Genomic DNA, 19,807 nt, shown 5'->3' with positions numbered 1-19,807 from the left:
AATTTGTTTAAATGAATGAAAACCAATTAACCCATTCCAGCCTCCCTCGAAAACCTCCCAAAATGTTATAACATATTTACGTAACGTTCTATCTCTTCTCTGTCTTTCTTAAGTCGCCGGGCAAGTCCCGATTGTCTCCGATTACGCCTAGATGAGACCGGCTCATTTCAGAGAAACAAGCTCAGTGCTCCCACTAATGCAACGTAATGGTGAGTTTTATTAATAAAATTTAATAAATAATAAATAAATTTTTAAAAATTCATTTATACTTGTTGTCGTATCATTTTATTTCATCGGTTTTACATATTTATTATAAAATGTATTATTTATTTATATAAATGTATTATTTATTTATATAAAGGTTGGTCCGCGAAAATATTTCTGACATGTAACCGGTCCGTGGCGCAAAAAAGTTGGGGACCACTGTCCTATGGCACGGGCACGTGACAATTCTAGAATCTTCAAAAAACTTGTGTCATCACTTTGAAAGGAGACATTCGGTTCTATCTACAAGTGTTTGAGGACCATCGCCCCTCAAGCAACATGACACTCCAGCAGACAGCTGAAGATACCAGTGTCTTTTCATGTGTTCCTGAAGTGACCTTTAAAACTGAATAACCTCATGCATATGCGATTTTGAGAAGAATTTTGAGAGATTGCATTTGTTTGCTACTGCTGCTTCTGTTGCCAGCAAAGCTGGGATCTTTTGCCGTCACCGCTACATCCACTACATCTGGACTGTCTTGGAACCGACACTTCCCTGACAGCTCACCCATCCCCTCATTCTGGACTACCTCCGGCCCCCCTCATCATGCCCCCCCCCCCCCCCGTACTGCCAACCTCAACAATTCTCTGCTTCCCCCACTCTGCTCCTCCTTCCATCTCCTTCGCACTGCTGAACTGTTCCTCCCTCTCCCACAAATCACCGGTTATTTTGAATTGTTACTGGGCAATAACTTGGATCTGCCTCTTCTCTATGAAACATGGCAATGGCCCCTGCATTTCTTTGCTCTCAACCAAGCCACTCCGTCTAACTACAGCTACATCGCCAAACCCCACTTTTCCGGGCGAGGCAGTGGTATTGCTGTCCTCAAACAGTCCCTATCCATCACTGAACTGAACCTCAACCTCCCATCTATTTCATCTTTTGAATATCTCGTTTTTTCCCTCCCCAACTGCTATTCTCATCTACCGTCCCTCAAAGTCACACCCGTCCTTTCTTTCTGAACTCTCCGAACTCCTCACCATTGCATCCTCTGTCTCCTCCCGCCTCCTACTTACCGGTGATTTCAACATCCACATCAACCAGCCAAATACCCCACTGGGGTCCAACTTCCTCTCTCTTCTGGACTGATTCTATCTTACCCAGCATATCAACTTCCCCACTCACACCGAAGGCCACACCCTGGATATCATCGGCTCCTCTTTTCCACTAGTATCCAACCCCCGTCCTCTCACTTTTCCACTGTCAGATCATCTCTGCATCCTCTTCTCCGCTCCTCTACCCTCGCCACATAATCCCACAAAACGCACCATCTCCTACCGCAACATCAAGACAGTAAACCCACTCACACTTCGCCATCATGCTCAACAACATCCTCTCTGACTCCATCGATCCGTAGCCCCCTGGAAAACTTCCTCTGTCTCATTCACCAACTCTGTCCCCTGGTACACCCCGGAACTCCGCTCCATGAATCGAACTGGCCGTCAACTTGAAAGAGTTGAACCCGCCTCATCGTCCATGCTGAAGCCTTCAAACAACACATCTCCTCCTACCGTGATGCTCTCCTTCCTGCCAAATCCGCTTACTTCTCATCCCTCATTAACAGGACCAACCGGAACCCCCACATCCTGTTCTCTACGGCCAACAAATTGCTCCAGCCACTGACCATCAACCCCCTCTCCTCAACCCCCTCCCTGTAACTCTTTCCTTCTCAGCTTTAACAACAAAATCGCCCAACTCAAAAGTTTTCTGACCACCACCATCAATAACTCCTTCTCCCCCACCTCTCCTGCTCTCCTGCCCCCACTTCCTGAGCTTCCGCCCTTCCCCTCTCGCAAGACCTTCTCCCCTGTCGACTCCTCCCACATCCTGTATAGCAACACATCTAAGACAACCACCCGCTCTCTTGATCGTCTTCCAGCGACCCTAATTAAGGCCTGCCTCCCTGTCCTGCTCCCTCACCTCACCACCCTTTTTAATCAGTCTCTATCCCTTGGTCACCTCCCCACTGTTTATAAGCTTGCCGCCAACACCCATATCCTCAAAAAGTCCACCCTGGACCCAGGCAACCTCTCCAACTACCATCCCATCTCCAACTTTTTATTCCTTTCCAAAACCTTGGAACGCATTGTGTCCGCCCAACTCCACACCCATCTCCAGTCCAAGAACCTCTATGAACCCTTCCAGCTCGGATTCTGCCCACTGCACAGCACTGAAACCACTCTTCTTAAAGGTACCAATGATCTCATCTCCGCAGACTCCAGTGCCCTCAACGTCCTGCTACTACTCGACCTTAGCGCAGCCTTTGACACTGTGAACCACTCCACCCTCTTCAAAGGCTGTGCCAACTAGGTGTTGAGGAGATGGACTCGACTGGCTCACGTCATATCTCACCAACAGGCACCAGTTTGTCTCTCTCTCCGGCCACACATCCATCCTCTCACCAGTCACACAGGGGGTCCCCTAAGGCTCAGTTCTCGGCACCCTCCTATTCATCTGCTACCGCTTTCCCCTTGGTGATGTCATCTGCAAACTCAACCTGGACTTCCACTGTTATCCTGATAACACCCAGATATACATACGCACTGCACCCACCCGGAACCCTCCCCTCACCCACCTAGAAACCTGCATCTCTACAATAAAAAATGGCTGGCACACAACTTCCTCAAACTCAACAGTGACAAAACAGAGCTCCTCCTCATAGGCACTAAATCCACTCTCAATAAAACTGGACCCATCTCACTCACCATTGACTCCTCAACCATCATTCCCTCCCCTCTGGCACGCAACCTCTGTGTTATTTTTGACTCTACCCTGTCCTTCAAAGTCAAAGTCTGTTTTATTGTCAACGTCTTCACATGCCGAGACACAGAAAGAGATCGAAATTACGTTTTCTCTATCCCACGGTGACAAGACACGTTACACGATAGACATACAAGTAAACGACGCAATATAAAAAACAAGAAGGCACAAACAATAAATAATAAGAGTAATAATAAATAATAAATAAACAGATAACACAACAAATAAGAGCCAGTGTGCATACAGACAGTAAAAGTACAGGACGCTACGCAGAACGGGGAAGCGAGTTCAGGATCCTAACAGCCTGGAGTATGAAGCTGTTTGAGAGTCTGGTGGTGCGGGAGCGCAGGCTTCTGTACCTCTTCCCAGAGGCTAGAAGCTCAAACAAAGAGTGAGCGGGGTGACTCACATCACTCACAATCGTGGTCGCCTTGCGGGTGAGATGGGAGGTGTAAATGTCCTTCAAGGAGGGGAGCGAAGCACCAATAATCTTCCACCCTCATGTTAACGCTATTGTCAAGATCTCCTACTTCCACCTCCGCCGCATCATCAAAATCCAACACTGCCTCGCTCTCCCTGCCGCTGAATCCCTCATCCATGCCTTCATCTCATCCCAGCTTGACTATTGTAACTCTCTTCTCACTGGCATCACTTCTCCCTTCACTCCATAGACTTCAACTAGTTCACAACTCTGCTGCCCGCCTCCTTAGCCACACCCGGTCCTGCGAACACCATCCATCCATCCATCTTCTTCTGCTTATCCGGGGTCAGGTCGCGGGGGCAGCAGCTTAAAGAGGGACTCCCAGACTTTGCTCTCACCAGCCACTTCGTCCAGCTCATCCCGGGGGATCCCAAGATGTTCCCAGGCCAGCTGAGAGGCATAGTCTCTCCAGTGTGTCCTGGGTCGTCCACGGGGTTTCCTGTCGGTGGGACATGCCCGTAACACCTCCCCAGGAAGGTGTCCAGGAGGCATCCGGATGAGATGCCCGAGCCACCTCATCTGGCTTCTCTCAACGTGGAGGAGCGGCTCTACTCCGAGACTCTCCCGGATGACCGAACTTTTCACCCTATCTCGAAGGGAGAGGCCGGACACCCTACGGAGAAAACTCATTTTGGCCGCTTGTATGCGGGATCTCGTTCTTTCGGTCACGAGCTATGGGTCGTAGGTGAGGGTAGGAGCGTAGATCGACCGGTAAATTGAGAGCTTTGCCTTTTGGCTCAGCTCTCTCTTCATCACGACAGACCGGTACAGAGTCCGCATTACAGCCAACGCTGCTCCGATCCGCCTGTCAATCTCACGCTCCATTCTGCCCTTGCTCGTGAACAAGACCACAGGATACTTGAACTGGGGCCTGATCTCATCCCGACCGCTTCACACTCGGCTAAGAACCACTCCAGTGAGAGCTGGTGATCACGGCTTGAAGAAGTCAACAGCACCACGTCGTCTGCAAAAAACAGAGACGTAATGCTGAGGTCCCCAAACCGGACACCCTCAACGCCTCGGCTGCGCCTACAAATTCTGTCAATAAAAGCTATGAACAGAATCGGTGACAAAGGGCAGCCTTGGCGGAGTCCAACCCTCACTGGGAACAATTCCGACTCACTGAAATGTGGACCAAACTCTGGAATTGATGATACAGGGACCAAACCGCCCTTATCAATTGGCTCCGCACCCCGTACTCCCGAAGCACCTTCCACAGTCTTCCCGAGGGACACGGTCAAACGCTTTCTCCAAGTCCACAAAACACATGTGGACTGGTTGATCAAACTCTCAAGCCCCCTCGAGGATCCTGCGGAGGGTATAGAGCTGGTCCACTGTTCCACGTCCAGGACGAAAACCACACTGCTCCTCCGACGGACCCTCCTCTCCAGCACCCCTGAATAGACCTTACCAGGGAGGCTGTTGAGTGTGATTCCTTTGTCAATCCTAACAGATGTGTTAAACCGCTATATATTAGTGCTGTCAGGTGATTAAAATTTAATCTACCGTTGTTTTCCATGTATAATGCGCCCCCATGTATAATACGCACCCTAAAAATGGCATGTCAATGCTGGAAAAAAGCCTGTACCCATGTATAATACGCACCCCAATTTTTTATTTTTTTTTAAGTCCCAATGATCATCACATACACATCTGGGTGGAGTGAAATTTGTCCTCTGGATTTAACCCATCCCCGTGTGATTTTGATCCATCCCCTGGGGGAGAGGGGAGCAGTGAGCAGCAGCAGTGCCGCGCTCAGGAATCATTTGGTATCTAACCCCCAATTCCACCCCTTAATGCTGAGTGCCAAGCAGGGAGGCAATGGGTCCCATTTTTATAGTCTTTGGTATGACCCGGCCGGGGTTTGAACCCACAACCTTCCAGTGTCAAGGCGGACACTCTACCACTGGGCCACTGAGCTGGCAAAGAGGGTAACCACCACCCCAGTCTGCCAATCCAGAGGCACCGTCCCCGATCTCCATGCGATGTTGCAGAGGTGTGTCAGCCAGGACAGCCACACAACATCCAGAGGTTTTAAGAACTCTGGCCTTGCCCCCAAGGAGTAACTGCCTCAGCGACTTCGACCCCAAAGATTGGAGAGTCCACCTCAGAGCCTCCAGGTCCTGCTTCCACAATGGAGTCGGTGGAACTGAGGAGGTCTTTGAAGTATTCTCCCTACCGACTCACGACGCCCCTCCTGAGACGCCGGATGGTGGACCAGAATTTCCTCGAAGGCCTCCGGAAGTCAAGGCGGACACTCTACCACTAGGCCACTGAGCTGGCAAAGAGGGTAACCACCACCCCAGTCTGCCAATCCAGAGGCACCGTCCCCGATCTCCATGCGATGTTGCAGAGGTGTGTCAGCCAGGACAGCCACACAACATCCAGAGGTTTTAAGAACTCTGGCCTTGCCCCCAAGGAGTAACTGCCTCAGCGACTTCGACCCCAAAGATTGGAGAGTCCACCTCAGAGCCTCCAGGTCCTGCTTCCACAATGGAGTCGGTGGAACTGAGGAGGTCTTTGAAGTATTCTCCCTACCGACTCACGACGCCCCTCCTGAGACGCCGGATGGTGGACCAGAATTTCCTCGAAGGCCTCCGGAAGTCATTCTCCATGGCCTTGCCAAACTCCTCCCACGCCCGAGGTTTTGCCTCAGCAACCGCCAAAGCCGCATTCCTCCTTGCCATCTGGTACCTGTCGGTTGCCTCCTTCAGCTTGACGGCATCCCTTACCGCCGGTGTCCACCAGCGGGTTCGGGGATTTCCGCCACAACTGGAACCGACCACCTTACGGCCACAGCTCCGGTTGGCTACCTCAACAATGGAGGCATGGAAAATGCTCCACTTGAACTCAATATCCCCCGCCTCCTCCAGGACGTAGGAAAAGCTCTGCCGGAGGTGGGAGTTGAAGCTCTTCCTGAAAGGGGATTCTGCCAGACGTTCCAAGCAGACCCTCACAGTACATTTGGGTCTGCCAGGTCGGACCGAGATCTTCCCTCACCATCGAAGCCAACCCACGACCAGGTGGTGATCAGTTGACAGTTCGGCCCCTCTCTTCACCCGAGTGTTCAAAACATGCAGCCGTAAATCCAATGACACGGCTACAAAGTCGATCATTGAACAGCGGCCTAGTGTGTCCTGGTGCCAAGTGCACACATGTTTGACACCCTTATGTTTGAACATGGTGTTCATTATTGACAATCTGTGTTTAGCACAGAAGTCCAACATTAGTCAAAGTCAAAGTCAAAGTCAAAGTCAGCTTTATTGTCAATCTCTCCACATGTCACAACACACAAAGAGACCGAAATTACGTTTTTCTCTATCCCACGGTGACGAGACACATAACACGATAGACATACATGTACGCGACACAATATAAAAACAAGAAGGCAAAAATTCTAACAATCAATAGTAAGAGTGATGAATAAATAATAAATAAACAGATAACACAATAAATAACGGAGCCAGCAAGCATAGCGCAAAAGTAAAAAACATCATAAACAAAAAGGCACAAACAATAAATAAGAGTAATAACAAATAATAAATAATAAGAGCCAGTGTGCATTCAGACAGTTCAGACAGTGAAAGTACAGGACGCTACGCAGAACGGGGGAGCGAGTTCAGGATCCTAACAGCCTGGAGTATGAAGCTGTTTGAGAGTCTGGAGGTGCGGGAGCGCAGGCTTCTGTACCTCTTCCCAGAGGGCAGAAGCTCGAACAAAGAGTGAGCGGGGTGACTCGCATCACTCACAATCGTGGTCGCCTTGCGGGTGAGATGGGAGGTGTAAATGTCCTTCAAGGAGGGGAGCGAAGCACCAGCAATCTTACCAGCCGTGTTCACTATGCGCTGCAGGGCCTTCAAGTTGTAGTCAGTGCAGCCGCCACCCCAAACAGCAATACAGCTGGAGAGGACGCTCTCAATGGTGCCGCGGTAAAATGCAGTCATGACGGCCGGAGGAGCGCTCGCTCGCCTAAGTTTCCGCAGGAAGTACAGGCGGCGCTGGGCTTTCTTTGCCAGTGATGCGGTGTTGGTGGACCAGGAGAGATCCTCACTGATGTGCACCCCCAGGAACTTGGCGCTGCTCACTCGCTCCACCACAGCACCGTCGATGGTCAGCGGCAGGTGTTGGGTGTGACCCTTCCGGAAGTCCACAACAATCTCCTTGGTCTTGTCGACGTTCAGCAGGAGGTTGTTGTCCCTGCACCACGTGGTCAGAAGGTCAACCTCCAGCCTGTATTGAGTCTCGTCTCCCTTGGTGATGAGACCCACCAGAGTCGTGTCGTCAGCAAACTTCACGATACGGTTGTCGCTGTAGGTTGCAGTGCAGTCATGCGTCAGGAGGGTGAAGAGCAGCGGACTGAGCACGCAGCCTTGGGGGGCCCCCGTGCTCAGCGTGATGCTGGCGGAGATTTTGTCGCCAACACGTACTACCTGTGGCCTCTGACAGAGGAAGTCCAGTAGCCAGTTGCAGAGGTAGGTACTGAGGCCCAGCGCGTCAAGTTTGCTGATGAGGCGTTGTGGCACAATGGTGTTGAAGGCAGAACTGAAGTCCACAAACAGCAATCTCACATACGAGTCCCTCCTCTCCAGGTGGGTGAGGGCCGAGTGGAGGGCAGAGCAGATGGCATCCTCCGAAGACCGCTTGGCTCGGTACGCAAACTGGAAGGGGTCAATGGTGGGCGGGAGAACGGATCGGATGTGCTCCATGACAAGCCGCTCAAACCACTTCATGATGATGGGCGTAAGTGCCACGGGGCGGTAGTCATTGAAGCAGGACGGAGCGGGTTTCTTCGGCACAGGTACGATGGTGGCAGCTTTGAAACACAACGGGACGATGGCCTGCTGCAGGGAAGTGTTAAAGATGTCCGTGAAGACATCCGTCAGCTCACCAGCGCAGTCCTTCAGCGCCCGACCCGGGCAACATTAGAACACCGCTCGGGTTCAGATTGGGGGAGGGGGGGGCGTTCCTCCCAATCACACCCTTCCAGGTCTCACTGTCATTGCCCACATGAGCATTGAAATCACCCAGTAGAACAATGGAGTCCCCAGAAGGAGCACTCTCCAGCACTTCTTCTAAGGACTCCAAAAAGGGTGGGTACTCTGAGCTGCTGTTCCGTGCATAGGCACAGAGAACAGTCATGACCCGTCCCCTCACCCGAAGGCGGAGGGAGGCTACCCTCTCATTCACCGAGGTGAACCCCAATGTGCAGGCGCCCAGCCGGGGGGCAATAAGTATACCCTAACCCTAACCCACACCTGCTCGACGCCTCTCACCGTGGGCAACTTCAGAGTGGAAGAGAGTCCAGCCCCTCTCGAGAGGGCTTGTACCAAAATCCAAATTGTGTGTGGAGGCAAAACCGACTATGTCTAGTCGGAAATTTTCTTCCTCACACACCAGCTCAGGCCAGCCAGAGAGGTGACATTCCATGTCCCAAGAGCCAGCTTCTGCAGCCGGGGTCCCCGCCCTTGGTCGCCACCCAGCTCACTATGCACCCGACCCTTTTGGCCCCTCCCACAGGGAGGGAGCCCATGGGAAAAGGGACCCACGTTCCCTTTTCGGGCTGTGCCCGCCCGGACCCCATGGCCGAATGCCTGGCCACCAGACGCTCGCCTTCGAGCCCCACCTCCAGGCCTGGTTCCAGAGGGGGGCACCGGTGACCCACGTCCGGGCGAGGGAAAACTAAGTCCATTAATTTTATTCTTCATAAGGGATATTTTGGGCCCTTAGCCCCAGACAACATGGCTTCTAGGATCATAGGGACACGCAAACCCCTCCACCAAGATAAGGTGACAACTCATGGAGGGATCCTGCAAACACATCATTGCAAACACATCACTCCAATTCTCCACTCTGTTCACGGGCTCCCCATCAAACAGCGCATCATCTTCAAAATACTTCTCCTCACATTCAAAACCCTTCACCACCTGGCTCCCCCTTACCTATCTGAGTTCCTTATCCCCTCCGATCCTCCACTACTTCTCTTCCGACAGTCCCAAAAACCAAACTCAAATCCTTCAGTGACAGAGCCTTCTCCTGCACAGCACCCCGACTATGGAACTCTCTCCCACAATCTGTCTGCGACTCACCCTCACTCCCCATATTTAAGTCCCGTCTAAAAATTTACCTTTTTTCACAAGCCTACGACCTCCCGTACCCATAACCAGTGTCCTGTTACCAACTTTATCCTATTGTCTCCCACCCCCCCATTTATGTCCTAACCTTTGTTTCCCTGTAAGCATCTTTGGGTCTTTGAAAAGCGCTATACACATTGAATGTATTATTATTAGTAGTACAGTGGAGCCTCGGTTTTTGACCACAATCCGTTCTAGAAGGCTGTTCGAGAAGTGAATCGTTTGAATTCCGAGTCACGATTTCCCGATACAAATAATGAAAAAAAATGTAATCCGTTCCAAGCCAAAAACGCTTTTCAAAGCATTTTTTCATTATTTTACACCATAAACTGCATAAATAAGTGAGTAGGTAATGTATAAATAAATAATATGAATAATAAACTGAATTCATAGAGTAGGCTAGGCTGGGGAATGTATTGGCGTATCTGTAGCAACTCGCTTGTGTGATCGCGAATTAGCATCTTTCCTCTAACTTGTTAGCCTGCCCAGTACTTCTTGTTAATATGTTACACGCACACATGTATAATATTTATATTTTCAATATTTGTACACAATCTTCTGTATGTTCTTTATACTTTTAATATATTAATAACATGTTTGAATCAATTACTTAATATTTTAACAATAAAATATGCACTTAAATGGTTTCATATACATTTATTGACACACAAAAAACTAACAGATGAAAAAAAAATTACAGATGAGGTGACCGTACTTTGCGGATTTCACTTATCCTGGGTGGTTTTTGGATCGAATTGTCATCGAGACAACAAAATACATTAGCCGCCGTGCCGCTGCGTAACGTCTACTCGTATGATGCGAGGCAAACTTAAAGGAGCGCGCCGGAGCTGTCAATCAAACGGCGCGCACACGAAGCAAACCGCAACAAACGGACAAACGGCACAACAGTGGACAGTAGTAACAATGAAATTTATATACTCACTTTGTGCCAAAGATGCACACGATCACAGCAACATACTCAGTCGATACCAGCAACACACGCTTGGGGTAAAACGATCATGCTAATGCTTTGTGGTAAGCAAAGCGTTAGCTCACCCCGTGTTTGGTGTGCACATAGCATTAGATCAATCTCTAGTACTATTTTATCTCCTCATTCTCCTGTCTAAGAATCTTCGCTCTTCTTCTGCTTCTTCTTCTGCTTCTTCTTCTTATACAGTCTTGTCTCTTCTGCTACGCTCACAGCTGAATAGTTATTAAAACACACATGCACATGTCTAGGCACAGACACATGGATGGACAGACCATTCTGTCACTGGGATGAAATACCCCTCTGCTGAGCCCACATTGCAAAATGCTTTGCACAATGGTGTCGGTTTTTTGATACAGTGCCAATTGAGGGATGGAGGTTTGTGGTCTTGTTTTCGGCCTTGCCAGTCACATGCAGAGATTTCGCCACATTCTCTGAATCTATAGCTATTATAGAATGCAGATTATGAAATCCCTACATTCCTTGGAACTGTACATCAAGAAAGGTTGTTGGATTAAATATGAACAGTTATTCACAAAGTGGTGAACCATTTTTGCTTGTGAACAACCGAATCGAATTAGGGATGCTACTTTTACTCTCAATCATAGGACTGTCCTGTTTCCTGTTAACCTGTTCACCTCTGGAATGTAGCATACAGGCATTTTTTTAGCATTTCCCAATATTCTCTGAATTAACGTTCAGGTTTTTTGAAGGTAGGCATCAAATAAAAACTGAGAGAATATTTGCAAAACAAACAATTTTCAAACAAATAACAAAAAAAACAACCAATGCACATCAGTTTGGACATTAAATATCTAGTTTTTGCAGTCTTATTTAGTCTAATAATGTGCGAATCAATCTATTTTGTTGGACTGTATTCACATTTTACATAATGTCTCAATTTCATTGGAATCTCAAAAATGTTACGGTACGTTTAATTAGGTATAAATGTATATTATGACTTCATGTACAGTGATCAAATAAATACAGTACTATTTTATAAATGTTAGAAATATGATGGGATGTACGGTGTGGACTGACAGCAGATGAAACAGGTGGTCTTCAGGATCTCTTCCTTCTTCTGCTTCTCGCTCCTCAGGTCAGCAAAGGTGTCAATGATGACTCCGAAGATGAGGTTAAGGACAATGATGATGACGATGAAGTAGAACAACAAGTCATAGACCACACGGGCAGGAAACAGTGGCTCCTACCAAGACAGAAATATATGAGGGGCAAGGACGTGCAGTAAGAGGAGGCACCGCATCTCTGTCCATTCAAAATAATGTTTTAAAACAATAATAAATAAAAAGCTTTCAAAATTTTTGAATACAGTTTAAAACATTTGGATAAAATATCTCAGTTGAATTCTTTTAAAATACAATGACTATAAAAAGGGCAAAAATTGTGCCTAAGTCCAAAATAAAGTAAAATTGGCAGACTTTCTGTTGGCTTTAGCATATGGCTACAATAGACTTTTTGTATGTCTTGAGCTGTTACTTCATCCGTCCATTATCTGTACGGCTTGGCTCCACGGAGGTCGCAGAGGTGCTGGAGCCTATTCCAGCTGTCATCGGGCAGTAGGGGTGAGGACACCCTGAACAGGTTGTCAGCCAAAATAGCATGGACAAATCTCCAAACCACCTTCCAATTGCTCACAACAGAATAGCATTTCTCATTGCTTTCATCAAATTCCAGTTGCCTTAGTACATGTCTCAATTGTTTCTGTGGATCTCTGCAAAATATTAAGTTCAAGTAGCCAGAGATCCCTGCTCCATGCAATGGACGCTGCATGTCTAAACATTTACAGGACATCAGTGTAGGGCAAGGGTGGGCAAACTACGGCCCGCGGGCCACATCCGGCCCACGGGACCGTTTAATCCGGCCCGCCAACCCTGAATAAATTGTATTATTAAATTTTTTTGGGGGTCATTTTGCCTGCAATGACTGCGTTTCCCCAGTAGATGGGGAAGCGCTCGCCTGCGCATTTACTACCGGAAGCCGTGTCAGAAAGCTCGGTGCACACTCACAAGTGCGTGTACGTACTCAGTAGTACGGACATGGCGCACTCGCGCTCTATTTGTATCAGTCCCGAATTTAGAGCGTGGGCTGTGACGACAGCATTCTTGTAATTCGCGCGCTGAGCTTTCAGATGCAGTTTTGCGCTAAAGCCACCCACAAACCTTCCCCTGGAATCCTTCCATTAAAATGAGTCGCCCAAGGAAAAGCAAGGTGGACACAGTGCCGAGTGTTTAAAAAATAGTGGCCAATTTGGCTCGACGTACGCGACGTGACGTTCAGCCACATGAACGTCAACATCAACCCGTCACAGATCGAGGTAAACGGACCAACACCTCGGATCTCTCCTAAGAATTGCCAAAACAAATTTTACTCCAGACTATGACGCACTAGCAAAAAAGGGAGACCAACAACACTGTTCCCATGGAAAATGAAGGGGAGGCATTTTGAATATGATTTGTACACATAGCAGGGATTGAAACTAGCGACCATTCTCATTTTCAAACAATGCAGGATGCTCAAGGACATTGATGCACCCCCTGTTTGCGACTAAACTTAACCTGTAAAGTTCTTAAGGCTTACTTTAAGGAAGTGTTTCCCGTTTCCTCACCTCTGTTACCAGGTGTTTGTGAGTTAAAACTCTGCTCTGATACCCCTCACCGTGTTGCCGTTTTGATTACTTTATTTAGATGTATGCTTTCACCGATTCTTCAAGATGATATATTTGGTCAGAATGTTTGCCATTTGATGTGATCTCATAAGATAAACATCTTTCATTAATCTGACCTGCAGGCACTGAAGTGATGTTATTCATAATAACAGTGTCGTATTTTATGAGAATCACTGGTAGCAGTTTTTTAGTGAATTATTATTTTTTTAATGCTGTTATTAAATGCATTTGTTTTCAAAAAACTTGTTTGGAATATCCATGCTTTACTACCTACTAAAGGCCAAAATCTTTTATGCAATGACCTTTACAGGCCGCTTATATTACTTCAGACAAACACTACGTCCATCTGCTCCTGGTTCGGCCCTCCGGTCCAAATTTAGAACCCAGTTCGGCCCGCGAATCAAAAAGTTTGCCCTCCCCTGGTGTAGGAGATGGTTGCAGCCTGCACGGCGTTTCTTCCGGTGTTGCATTGCAGGGGAAAATAACTGCTGCGATGTTGTCGAGAATCTGTGTCCAGACAGACACCAAGGTCTGGACAGCCAGGAGAGTGAGGATGGCCAGGACAATGGAGGGGGAGCGGGAGGGGGAGGAGATGGGAGGACAGCGACCAGTAAAGAGTTGCTATAGTGTTTTCTGTAAGCTGCAGATCTATTTACAGTACACTGTAGGCAACATCAATTTGTTTGTGTTTTGTTTATGTTTTGATATTGCAGTATGTGTGTATTATTTTCTTTTCGTTCTACAATACTGTACTGTATGGATGTTACATACTGCACAGTATTTGAGTGAATATAAATGGTTGATATGACTGTATTTTGTGTGTGATGTCAAAGCTTTGAGGCTACTTGATATCTTACTGTGAAACTTTTTTTCCTTCATTTTTATAGTACATTATTGTATCCTGTTAGGTAGTGACAAAACATCTCAACATTTTGACTTGTAGTGCTCACACAATGCCAAAAGGACAATGCATTTTGGGGGCACTGACTATTTAAATGACAAAGAAACTTCATTTTGACTAATTGGTGAACTGTTTTGGGAGAGATATGAGCTGATTTTTGGGAGTCTGAAGAAACATTTTCCACCCTTTCCCAGACAAGCAGCAGCAATACTAAGATACCTATGCATAGACACATGCAGTTAGGACATCCTGCACAAGAAATCATACAATGCTTAAAAGCTACGACAGGAAAATGCACCCCAAAGTTACTTTGAGGCAGTGAAAAGCCTGAAATATCATCTTCTGAGTCCTGCCATTGTTTCTCTTAAAATTATGTCACACTTTTGTTGCTCACCAGGATCTCACTTTGGAAAAACTGCTAATTCGTCAAACATCCATCCATCCATTTTCTATACCGCTTGTCCCCACGGGGGTTGAGGGCGTGCTGGAGCCTATCCCAGCGGTCATCGGGCAGTAGGAGGGGGACACCCTGAACCGGTTGCCAGCCAATCGCAGGGCACACAGAGACGAACAACCATCTGCACTCGCACTCACACCTAGAGGCAATTTGGAGTGCTCAATCGGCCTACCAAGCATGTTTTTGGGATGTGGTAGGAAACCGTTGTGCCCGGAGAAAACCCACGTCAAATATATAAAACAATAAATTATTTTCATGCTTTAAAATATTTAATTAGAAATTACTTGTGACATAACTAGATTGCATTTGGCATTTTCTGAAATTACTTCACAGTTGGTCATTAAGGGTCACCGGGAGACAATGCTTCTATACGTGCATAGCTGCATGGAAATTGCAACATTAAGTGGCAACATGAGAGAAAGTGCTTACATTTTTGGAGGGCTGGCGGAGGACATCACCCACTCCACCACCATTCCTCAGGCCATGATTCAACACCGTCACGATACACATCAGCAGCGTGTCACAGGCTCGCTCACTGCTTGACTCGCCTGTCGGAAAAACCCAAAATGCAAACTAGTTCATGTTTGACAGCTGACGTAAAGGTGTGTTACAGAGAAAATGTATGTCTCAAAATGTAAATTTATATGCCGATTACCAGATATATCACAGTATAGTATTTTTCCCTTAAATACACAAAATACAACAAAGTGAAAAAATGATTATTAAATTAAAGTAATTAAAAAACACAAATCCAGTGACTAAATAAATGCCATTAAGAGGTAGAGGAGGAATGAGGTTAAGTGCAAAAAAATTAAATAATTGCAACAGATTGCTTTAAGTAACATTACAGTACGCCTACTGTTTATGTATCCATTAAAAGTGCTAATAAATAAACTGTTTCAGAGGTTCAGCTTTAGGTACACAAGATTGGCATATTGTAATGAAAACTTGACTGTGATGCCTGTATCTGAAAATAAGACGGTCCAGTCAAAGGAGTACGTAGAAAACACTGGGAAACACAGTTTCTGTTGCCTTAGGTTGCTCTCGCTCTGATGAACTCACACCACTATATGCACACTGGCTTTTATTCGTTGTGTTATCTAGTTATTTATTATTTATTGTTACTCTTATTATTTATTGTTTGTGCCTTCTTGTTTTTTATATTGCGTTGTTTACTTGTATGTCTATCGTGTAATATGTTTTGTCACCGTGGGATAGGGAAAACGTAATTTCGATCTCCTTGTGTGTCTCGGCATGTGAAGATGTTGACAATAAAGCAGACTTTGACTTTTGACTTTTAGAGTCTCAGACATTGCTGTGCAATAACATCCTGCTCTCTACGCATATTTGAATCGTCTCTAATATGTGTACTATGTGTCCACTCTGCATCCATTGCAGCCTGGTCATCCTGGAAGAGGGATCCTCCCATCTGTTGTCTCTTCTCAAGGTTCCACATTTCCCTTAGTAGGAGTTTCGAGTTTTTCCTTGCCCTCCTGGGAGTTTAAGATCAGGGGATGTTTGAGAATATTTGTCCATTTTTGCACATGTCCTGAGTGTTGTTAGTCACCTAAATGTTGAACAGAGGCTTTGATGTACCAAAGTCAAATTCCTTGTTTGGCATGCTCAAACATGGCCAATAAAAAATTCTTAATCTTGATTTTGATCTTGACAATGGGCTGTCACAAACTTTTTGCTGCAGAATCCAAAACTCATTTTAGTTTTTATCTACCACATCGAATTCAGCATAAAACAAAATATAATTTATGAGGGTATTCCCATGGTTACAAGAAAACCGAGCAGTGATTATCTTAATTCCTACCTATAGATGTTTGTTTGCAGATATTGATAGTGCTGACCTTTTAGGAGCTGCACACACCACTCATCGCACTGATACTGTGACTGCACATACAAGTTGCTATGTAGCTCTAAATGAGTCCAAATGTAATAACCTCAAGTCTTTCGGCCATCAGTGGAATTGACATTGAGGAAGAAAATGGACATGGTTGAAAGAAAACTGACTGCTACGTATTTCAGAATCAGCTTGCCAATTTTTGTTTTAATGAGCACAAAAATCGAACTCAACAGATGTTTTTTCAATTGCTCCCCAGTGTACAGTGTAGACAAGAGATGATGTAGAATATAGCTGTGGGGTTGGATGGTTCTGTGTGCTGAGCTGTAAATGAAGTGAAGAAAAAAAATATACCGTATTTTTCGGACTAAAAGTCACTCTGGCATATAGGTCGCGTTAGCCATAAAATGCACAATAACGTGAAAAAAAACATATATAAGTCGATCCGGAGTACAAGTCGCATTTTGGGGGAAATTTATTCGACAAAATTCAACACCAAGAACAGACATGAACAAGCATCAACAGGCTAAACGATAGGTATGCTAACGTGACATAAACACAAACGAAGAGCTGAGAGCGGGCCTGACGTAACATTCAGAGTTATTAAAAAACTATTACATAATTAACACGTTTATAAAACCATCTGTGTCACTCCAATTCATTAAATCCATCGATCGTCCTTTGTCAACAATGGGTGCGCGCCGCTGACAGCGCTTGCACTTCAAAATATTGCACAGGCCCATATAACAATATATACATTATATATCAAATAACTACTATTTAAGCAATAATATTATCAAACCATCTGTGTCACTCCAAATCATTAAATCCATCGATCAAATTCCTCGTTATTTGTCAACAACGCCGCGCGTGCGCCCTGACGTCAGCCTCGTTGTTATTCCACAGATCTAGTATATAACTATATTGTAGCGTTAACAAAGTACAAGGAAAGACGTGGGTTTTGTAAACGGTTCTTTATTTAACAAAACAAGAGTTCAATGAGCCAACAACTACTGAACTGTAACGATAAAAACATATACAAATTGCTACACAAAATAAAATATATCAAATAACATAAATAGTTAACAGCCACACGGCCCCAAGCACCGGCGTCGACTTCCAGGCGTGTGGCGGCGCGGACTTCCATCCCCGGAGGTGGCACTTCCAGGCACGGAGGTGGAAGGGAGCTCCATAGAATAGGACCGGGCGTACGTAAAAGCCATGTCCGAACCCCATCCACCGTCCCCGAACAGCCATCCGACCGAGCACCGGCCCCCGACTTCCATCCACGGAGGTGAAAGAGAGCTCCGTAGAGCAGGCCGGGCGTACGTGAAAGCCATGTCCGAGCCCTATCCACCGTCCCCAGACAGGCACCCGGCCGAGCGCCAGCTCCAGACTTTCATCCACGGAGGTTAAAGAGAGCTCCGTAGAGTAGGACCGGGCATGCGTAAAAGCCATAATAGTTTTCCAAACCTTTTGTGTCACTCCAAATCATTAAATCCTTCAAACTCTTCATCCTCTGTGTCACTTACCAACAAAGCCGCTAATGGTGCCGGTAGTATGTGGGGCCCTTCCTCATCTTTGTCATCCCGTGATCAATCTTTGTCCTTTTTGTAAACAACCGCCGCGCCGCGCTGCTGACGTCACTTGAAATTCAAGTTACAGTAATCCCTTGCTACATCGTAGTTCGTTTATTGCGGTTTGACTTTATTTTTTTTTTGAAAATGTTTGAAAAATTTCACATATAAGTCGCACCTCAGTATAAGGTGCCCCCCCACCCAAACTATGAAAAAAAACGCGACTTATAGTCCAAAAATTACGGTACTTGCACAGGCATACTTTATTTCACAAACTAGATGAAATCTTCAACGTTTCATGTCTCTATGATATATTTCCTTATATCGCCAAACACGCACACACACGCAAACTCTCCAGCTCTTCAAAGCAGTACAAAGCAAGTACGAGGGAGAGATGTGGATAGAGTTTTGCTGACTCTACCTTTTATGCAAGAACTACACGTCATGTAAGTTTATTATTTTAAAAGCGGCAAGCGGAGAAAGCCATCATCCCATTTCCATCCCCTGTGTGGTACAGAGGTGCTTGAAAGCAGTCTGACTTTCACCTCTTGCTAGGAAATATTTATTGAGAGAAAGCAGGGTGGTGGCTAGGGTGAACAGGTTTCGGGGGTTACCTCTACACACTGGTTAATCAGTGCAGAGGGTTTGTTTTACAAGGTTATGGAAACAGATACTAGTGGAGCATTTTAGAAAACTAACTAAGCAAGAATTTTTCCTTATCATTTGCAAGGTTCCAATAACTGAATGTGGAAAGACAAGGAAAGTTGGAAGGTTTTAACAAAGTTAATGATTCTAGTCAACATTCCAACATAATCATACTATCAAAATAATTTGTCAATCCTAACAGATGTGTTAAACCGCTATATATTAGTGCTGTCAGGTGATTAAAATTTAATCTACCGTTTTTTTCCATGTATAATGCGCCCCCATGTATAATACGCACCCTAAAAATGGCATGTCAATGCTGGAAAAAAGCCTGTACCCATGTATAATACGCACCCCAATTTTTTATTTTATTTTAAGTCCCAATGATCGTAACACACGCATCTGGGTGTGGTGAAGTTTGTCCTCTGTATTTGACCCATCCCCGTGTGATTTTGATCCATCCCCTGGGGGAGAGGGGAGCAGTGAGCAGCAGCGGCGCCGCGCTCGGGAATCAGTTGGTGATCTAACCCCCCAATTCCAACCCTTAATGCTGAGTGCCAAGTAGGGAGGCAATGGGTCCCATTTTTATAGTCTTTGGTATGGTCTTAACTAGGCTGGATGTATTTTTTTTGTTGACGTTGATTTCTCCGACTGCCCGTAAAGGCACCACCGCGATCAGTTTGGTTCAAATGAAAAGTGCGGACATGTGAAAAAGGCGGCTCTATATGGGAGAGAAGTTGAAGAGGAATAAAAACACCCTTGGAAACCAAAACTTGCCCCTCGTCGTGACTCGGAGCCGCAACAAATGTTTCGGATTTGTGTAGGGTACATTGTGACAGCAAACGAGCAGGTGATCAAGCAAGCGTCTGATACGAGAGCATTGCGTTCGTATGGAGCGTGTTTCAAGTGAACAGCAAAGACGAAAGGAACAAGGCAAAGTGTTGTGAAATAAAATATTACCTGTAATACGCATTTTGTTATTTGCTGATTGTATTAAACATTCATTGTCAGTCAAGAAGAGAAGAGGACTATTCGCATCGGATCCATAGTGCGCATGCGCAGTGATA

The 19,807-nt window shown here is 46.2% G+C and overlaps 1 protein-coding gene across 2 annotated transcripts in view; it reads right to left on the bottom strand.

The window, feature by feature from the left end:
- Window positions 1-19,807, bottom strand: part of itpr3 (inositol 1,4,5-trisphosphate receptor, type 3) — a 534,890-nt gene that overhangs the window by 24,827 nt on the left and 490,256 nt on the right. For both annotated transcript variants that reach the window (XM_061272597.1, XM_061272598.1), the window contains exons 55-56: window positions 15,099-15,217; window positions 11,667-11,832 (exon numbers count right to left, since the gene is read on the bottom strand). In XM_061272597.1, coding sequence (XP_061128581.1) covers window positions 11,667-11,832; window positions 15,099-15,217 — 285 coding nt within the window. The remainder of the gene's footprint in view (window positions 1-11,666; window positions 11,833-15,098; window positions 15,218-19,807) is intronic.

This window comes from Syngnathus typhle, linkage group LG2, assembly GCF_033458585.1.
Source record: "Syngnathus typhle isolate RoL2023-S1 ecotype Sweden linkage group LG2, RoL_Styp_1.0, whole genome shotgun sequence".
Classification (NCBI taxonomy): domain Eukaryota; kingdom Metazoa; phylum Chordata; class Actinopteri; order Syngnathiformes; family Syngnathidae; genus Syngnathus; species Syngnathus typhle.
This window is presented reverse-complemented; position numbering and strand designations above follow the sequence as displayed.